At 32.7% G+C, this 8,000-nt stretch overlaps 1 protein-coding gene across 1 annotated transcript; it reads right to left on the bottom strand.

Annotated features, from left to right (window-relative positions):
* Positions 1-201: 201 nt before the first annotated feature.
* LOC101493277 (oleoyl-acyl carrier protein thioesterase 1, chloroplastic) lies at positions 202-7,032 on the bottom strand. The gene is made up of 7 exons (XM_004491649.4): positions 6,447-7,032; positions 4,533-4,666; positions 4,343-4,456; positions 2,913-3,008; positions 1,287-1,374; positions 1,063-1,131; positions 202-684 (listed from the first exon to the last, which is right to left on the bottom strand). Exons 1-7 carry the CDS (start codon positions 6,774-6,776, stop codon positions 415-417), a joined length of 1,101 nt encoding a protein of 366 aa, XP_004491706.1. The 5' UTR covers positions 6,777-7,032; the 3' UTR covers positions 202-414.
* Between the last annotated feature and the right edge of the window lie 968 nt (positions 7,033-8,000).

The raw sequence follows: 8,000 nt of genomic DNA, 5'->3' as shown, positions 1-8,000 counted from the left end.
AGAACTTTTACTTTATGAAGCTTGAAACATCTTTATTTACACGTTGCATATTGATTTTATCATTTAATGTTTTTACTATAAAATATAGAAAATTATCTAATTAGTTTCAAACTTACACGTATTCCTTAATTAAAATATGTAAAACTCTTCACTTTGAAAATATCATTATAAGCTCATAGAAGTTTATGAAGAGAAATTAAATGAAAACTTCAAGAAAATGAAATGTAAACACTAATTTCAAGTTACACAAGAAACTATAGTTTAAATAACTCATACTGATTCTGTCAAACAAAAAAGAAAAACTCATAATTATTACAAATATTCTTTTAACTTTGTTTTATAAAACTAGTTGAGAAATCTATTCAAACCGACTTAATGTTGAGAAATTTACGTGATGAATAATTGATTAAGTCCTCATCTTGGAGCCTTTTTTCTCCATTCTGTGCGCCCCCGGTTTATTTCAAGTCCCTCAGTAGACAATCTAAGTAGATGAAGGAACTGTTGTTTGTCATCCCTTGTTTTGGCAGATCCATTTGTACCTTGGAGTTCTGGAACAACCTCAGCATCATCAAATGTTTCCACACTTGTTAGTGAATCGACTATGTCGTTTTGTTGGCATTCTCGTCTGTAATCCAAGGTAATACTCTGCAATTCATGGCTATCGATGATTTCTTGAGGCATGCTCTGATAAAGTAACACAGTTTGTTAGTTATAGTCACACAAAAACATGGCATATCTAAAAGCTTTTAATCTTCTAGCATTAAAATTGTATATGGGAACCAATATAGACACAGACATAGACACGTGGACACCGGTAATAATTTGAGAAAATGAAAGTGATGAATGTAACCACGTGTGTCAATATCGTGTATGTGTCCGACATTGATAGGTATCAGTGTAGGACATCGGACACATCTTCAATCTAAGTGTTTGTGGTTTTGTGCTACATGTTAAACACATATAAGCATCCAGAACATAGGGAAAAGGCAAACACATACAAGTATTTTGATAATTGATAGTGAAAAGAAGTATTTCAATAAATAAAAGAGAGAATCTAACAACCTCAAGCACCCATCCAATATAGGTGACATTGTTAACATGCTGATTCATGTCAAGATCGGCTCTTCTAGGCTGCAATATTGAAAAACGTAGTGTGAGAAGGCCATCCAGCCTCTAAAATGTGTTGAATTTGCTAACTTTTTTTTTCTCTCAAATGAGATTCCTTATTCCATTCCTGATAAAGTAATAGAAAAAGGAAGAAGATTCTTTGAGCCAAACAATCATACCACAAGACCAAATCTGGAACTCTGAGCAGGATCTCCCAATTTTGGAATTTTCTTCAAGCAGTTACTATCCTCCTCTGGAATTGCCAACCTAAAACCAAGAAAATAGAATAAGAAAAAGAATGACAAAGATTAATGACTTGAATTCATCAACAATCCAACAAGGGTATTGAAATTGAAAAGTGAAACACTCTGTTTGGATAAACAGCTTAATTAAGCGTTTTAAATGCTTATCATATAAGTGCTAATGTATAAGTTATTTCTATAACAAAAGATAAAATAAAAAGTCAAACTGTTTTTATGCAGGTTATAACAGGTTTTCATAAGCTATTCTAGAGTGTATATGGAAATAAGTTGAAAAACAGCTTACGGAAAAATAGCAATGGTGCCACAATTTCAACAATCAATTATGGAAAAAAAAATAATGACGGCAACAATTATGATGTTATAAATAGTTGAGTCTTGCATAAATAAGGAGTCTTAGAAACAGTTCTTTTTGCCACTAGGAGCATGTGCAGTTCAAAGTAGTTAGTAATTATAAAGATCCATCTATAAATAAAGTTTCTCTGAATTTTCGGCGGAGTGTTAGGGAGGCAAAGCTTCCAATAACATATACACAAACAGGTAAAATAACGAAGTTGAAAGAACCCCTTCCACACCTAAAATGGTCAGGACGAAAAGAGCTCAACATTTTTTATTGGTGGAAGTGTTCATTTCCTTTTTCCTCCTTCAACCTACACCCAGCCCGTGAAAAAATTTATTAAGCAGGAGACACTAGGCTCAACACTTGCTAAAGCACAAGCATTGAGAATGACATAATTGGTTGTGTTAGATTTCGATTCATTAATTCATGGGACTATATGATTTCAAAGATGGGATCCTAAATAATGTATCATTAGCCATGTGAAAAACACATAATAAGTGAGCAAGTGTCCTAGAATTTATATTTCATAGTATGACGACCATCTCATGAGTGATGCCTCACTTAGCAACCTAGCTTGGTTGGTGAGCTAAGAGATAGCGAATGAATTTTAAGTATAAGCTCTAGAGTTCGAACTTCTAACCCTGAAAACTAATATAACAAATAACTTACTAACATTTGCTTACAAAAGAATGGCATAACTAACCACTTGAACAGCAACTCAACACAAATTATTTCAAGGAAATCTTCTCCCACATCTTCTAAAAAAGAGTGTTCAAGATATGCACATACGAAACCAGAATCATATGATTATGATTTTGCATCAGTTATAGAAATTAAATGTAAATAGAGTTTTCCTAGTTTTCAGGCTAGAATAGTGCACAGATTCAATTCCTTGTATTCTATTTATACCTCCCTTGTATCAGTTTTATCATCAATGAAATATACCACATATTTCCGCAAAAAGTTATAACATGTCATTTCGGATGATATACTTTATTAATATCTGGTTAGAATTCATAAAGAAAATAGATAATATTAAGAAGTGTGACCCCTTTCGCACTAGTGAGCTCAAGAACTCCAAAAAGTATCTTCTCCTATGCTTTATCAAAAGTCTTGTTACAATGACAATTTAACTAAGAAAAACAAAAGAGAACTTTGAATATGTCGTAATGCACTGTCAACCAATGGTAAAGAAAAGTACCCACCTTGGCTCTCGAGGACAGAAAACCAAATACTCGTCTCGAATATCATCATTCATTTTTTGGAGTCGCCTGGTGTCCTGATTCATCATTACCCACTTGCTGAAACAATAAATGAAGATGGTCATTGATAGGTATCTTATATGTACATGTAGTTGTAGGCCCAATTGTCCAAGGCCCTGTTAAAGTTATCCAAAAGGAAAATTAGAGAAAGGGGGAGAATTAGTTATAAGGGGTAGTGTTGAGAATCTAAAAGTCTGCATCAAGTCATCAACGGCGTTGCATACAACATAATTTACACATATCAAACTTTAAAGATTCTTTAATTTACACGATGTGAAGGAATTAATTGTTAGTTAATGCCTCTTGACTTGCATCAAAGGATAATCTTCTGTCAGCTTTTGATCTTAGGACAAAAGAGGAGCTTTGGCCTAACGGTGGGAGTTGGTGTTGTATAATTAGTGGTCGTGAGTTCAAGTTGGGGAATGATAATCTTGCAAATACAAGGTAAGACCGTCTATAATAAACTATAAATGGATTAAATCTTTCCATGGACCCCACTTCGGCAAGAGCTTCATAGCAACGGGTTGCTCATGTTTATATCTAAGGACAATAATATTTCTTAACTTCAAGTGTTTATCCAATTCATGACATCCTTGTGACTTGGGGTTGTAGTTTAACAATAAGTAGCTTGGTCTCCTATCTTTTTATTGCTAAAGATCATAAGTTATTAATGCTAATGTATTGATGATTGGTACATTGTACCCCAAGAAGTTATTATGACCATAGATGAGAAAATAGTTTTTTAAAGAACAAAAGTGATTGATAAATGAAGAAAGCCTTAACACAGTGTTTTGGAGTAAGTCATGGAATCAGTCTCTTGAAAGCAAGGTAAGACTGCACACAATACATCTCCAATTGAGATTTAAAACACCACATTGCCCTTTTTTAAAGAGAGATTGAATTATTGATAAGTAAAATCACGAAGAGGGTCCTCTACAAAGTTTCTCAGAAAGTAGAAAGTGGTCAGATATCATCCTACACAATGAAGAGATATCCCACCAATTGTTAACAACTGATAGCAATAGCAAGGATTTGGATTGCTTGCAAACAGCAATCCACACAGTCAACAAGTCAGAAACCATTCGATCAAGATCAGACAGTCAAGATTTCAAGCTCGGTATTTCAATTTAAAAAAATATCAAAATCTTCATTGCAATATGGACCGTCCTATCTCAATCCAACAGCCACCAACATGCTGAGTGCGTGGAATTGCTGCTGTGAGCAATCCCAAATCTCGATAGCATTACCATTGTTGAACACAAAGGTGCCATACCAGAAAAACTCATCACTCTTTAGTGTATAATATTGAATGTCTAATTATTAAAACGACAACTTGTACCGTGACTATCCTAATTTTAAAGGTAAATTTGTACCTTGTTGCTCTTCCAATGACTTGATTAGTTGCATAGTCTTTAATTATAAAATCACGCCTTGTTCCAGCCCGACCTTCCGCTTGACACCATGTCTCTATCTCAACAACATCACTCCTGTAGGAATCTCATTTAAGTTAGACTTTTCAAATCAAAGTTTATAAATTGAGTGTTGTAAAGAACAAAAACCCACCAAGCAGGGTATTTGTAGACTTCAATGTGCATGCGAGCAGTCACCCATATGAGATGCAATTTTCTCATGGTAGGGGTTGTTGCAAAACCATCAGTTGAAAATCCAACACCCTGAGCATGATTACATCCAACTTCCTGCAGCACAAAGTTACCAAACATCTCAAAATTAATTTTTTTTTGTGATATACAATAGCAACTATATAGCATTTGGCACATGAACATAATGGAACTGGACCGATGAAACACATACATGGACACCAAACATAACAGTGACATGTTGGCACTGGTAATAATTTGAAAAGATGGAAATAATGGAATGTAACTACAAATGTTGGACACCAAACACATCTTCAATCTGAATTGTCTGTGCTACATAGAACGGTACAGCATGTTCCATTCTATTTTCTTTGGTTTCACCTTTTAGTGATACCAAAGTGTATCACATTTTGTTATGCATCAAACATAAAACAAAACTTATCTGTTATGTTTTTGTCAAGTTCTAAGGTGTCTACCAATGCTACCATACTCAGACAAATTAAGTTCTTTCTGTGAACTTTGAGTGATGACTGGTTTTTATTAAATTGAACAGCCACTTAGAGACATTCAAATTTAATACAACAATCATTGATATGTTTATCCAACAAAGAACGATATTAAAGCAACCTATGGAAATGTTAATAATAGATAATGATTTTGCTCAGCAAACAGTAATCACCAGAAGTACTCCATGGTTTAATTGACAAGAGAAATATTTGCACATAATATAATCCAGTAAAAAAATTAAATGAAAATTTTAATTAATATGCCTAAATTTCTCAGTACAGAACAGAGTAGACCTGCAATATCGGCAATATATAGTTCAATACAGAAAATACATTATTTGCTCAAATGAAAGAGCTGAAGAAAGCATGCCATCTTTTAAAAGAGTAATCTAACCCACAAGAAGGATTGGACTATTAAATAACTCTAGGTTCCAAAGTCCACAAAACTAAAAAAGTGCAAAGAAATTACTAACTCCATTCCATTTTAATTGAGGCTGAGGTTTGACAAAAAGATTTGTATTCTTCTTTATATGTTGTTTTAAAAATTCGATATTGACATTAATATCTTTATAGAAGTACCTAACTAACTAATAAGGGATGGTTATAGAAAATAAATAAATTAAGGAAATTAAGGATTTACAAGCAAATTTAAAATTAAAATAAACAATGAAATTTCTTAGTATATGGTCTGTTAGCTTAAATGAATTGAGGAAATAGTTGTGAAAGTTCAGAAGAGTCACACAAAGAAAAAAGATAAAAGCACAATTTTCCAATATCTTATCCTCCATGCATGAACCTCAGTGCCAAGAAAATCTCCACAAATAAAATTTGCTGAAAAAAAACCCACAAAAGTATTGTACAAAGAGACTAATTGATATGCACCCACCATGTAAATCTTATTTAAGCATGGATTCAATCAAATTGCACCATTATGTCACTATGTTAATTCCTAAAATACAATCAAATCACACCATTATGTCACTACGTTAATTCCTAAAATACCGCATCGTGAGATGCAATTGAATAAATGTGTAAAAAAGTAATACATTGACCGTGTGTATAAATCAAATTCTGATAGAAACTCAGAAACAATCTCTAAATGCCAAAAGTTTTAACCTTGTACTTAAAAAAACAGAAAAACCAAAGATTTCAATCATGTTTCATTTGTTACACATTCATAAAAAAAGGTTTTGACTTTGTAATCCAACACTGCCACCAATTGAACATGAATCAGAAACACCCAGACACCTAAACCCCACACAAACCAAAATCAATTAAAAAAGCATCAAACTTTCACCTTCATTAACAATTGGATCAAAAATTCAGATCAACAAACAAAATTCACAAATTAAGAATCCAAAAAAAGAAAAAACCTGCAAGAGATTAGCAATGGTTTCAACAGTAGCAGTCTTATTGATTCCAACTTCATAGCTCCTAACAATGAACTTCTCCTTATAAGACAATCCATCTTCAGTCAAGCTCCCAAGCCGCAACCGGTCCGCAAAACTCCTATTATCCGGTTCGACCCGGTTCACCACCACACCGTCCTTAGCTGACGTCACAGCCTGAACCGAACACGCCTTTGTAGACCGGAATCCTGTAACTGAGCTCCGGCCGGAAAAAACGGAAGTGGGCCGATTCATGTACCCGCATTGGGCCAGAAGCTGAATCCGGTCCACCCCATTGCATGAAAGTTTCAACATTTTTTATTAATTAATTAAAAAAAAAAAAAAAAAGAAAGAGAAATCTGAGTCTATGTTAATAAGTGTAAGTGTGTGCGGGTTTACGAAGAAGATGGAAAATGAAAATTGAAAAAAAGAGAAGAGAGTGCTTTAATATTTATTATAGGAAATTACGAAGGAATTGAAAATTGCAATATGAAGCAAAGTGGGTTCGAGTTTAACGAAGGTGTTATTGTGTGTGTTGTGTTGTGTTGTATTGTGAGCTGCGTTGAATTGAATAGATAGGGATGGGAAGAGAACAGTGAAAGAAGAAATGAGGCACGTGTTCGAGTATGTGATTGTGTAATTTTGTAATTACCAAATTACCCTTTTTTTTTACAGATTTAAGTGATTTGTAATTTTTTTCGTTACATTCGAGGTATATCGATATTAGGTTTATATTAGTTCATTTTAATTAATACAAACAATTATTATTATTTAATCACGTTATTAAAATCTTTCCGAGATTTAAACGTGTGATAATTTAAACCGTAGTAATTTTTGTTGGTATAACCACTACTGAGTTAATTTTTATTGACTTATTTTTTAACTGACTTTCATATTTTTTTTATAAATAATAACAAGTAAATGTATAAATTACTACAATATTTTCAAACCATATTCTATCTTTCTTCGTCTTTTTTCTCACCATTTTTTGTTTATGCTATTTTTCTTTTTAATATCTCAAATTTTTTGTTTTATTTAGTCTCTCATTATTTCTTTGTTCCCCGATATCTAACTACTGCATCTGTCTGTCTCTCTTCATTCCTCCATCTCGTTAATGATTAATCGCTGGCGTAGCCTTTTAGTCTTGGTTTCTTACTTTTTTTTTCCTTTTACTATTTATTAATTGTAAATTGTTTTATTTTAATTTAAGATTTTGAATTAGTAGTAGTGTGAATTGTAACTTTGTGATTGTGAATTGTTTAATTAGGATGAATGTGGGATTGTGAATGTGTGAATTGTTTTACTTTGTAAATGTTAGTTTTAACCTTGAAAATTATGAACGATTTTGTGTAATTAATTTGTGTATTTTGTTAGGAGTGATACAATATTCAAACATAAAAATAATGTATTTTTTCAATAAGAAGTGCCAAAGATGAAAATTGTAAAGTGGATACATTTTATTTGATTGAATTGTGTGAAGCTCTAAAAATTTGTGTGAATTGTGTGACAATTTGAAAACTCGTGTGAATTGTATGACTT

The sequence above is a fragment of the Cicer arietinum genome, chromosome 3 (genome assembly GCF_000331145.2).
Source record: "Cicer arietinum cultivar CDC Frontier isolate Library 1 chromosome 3, Cicar.CDCFrontier_v2.0, whole genome shotgun sequence".
Taxonomy (NCBI): domain Eukaryota; kingdom Viridiplantae; phylum Streptophyta; class Magnoliopsida; order Fabales; family Fabaceae; genus Cicer; species Cicer arietinum.
Note: the sequence above shows the minus strand (reverse complement) of the source record. Positions and strands in the feature narration are given on the sequence as shown.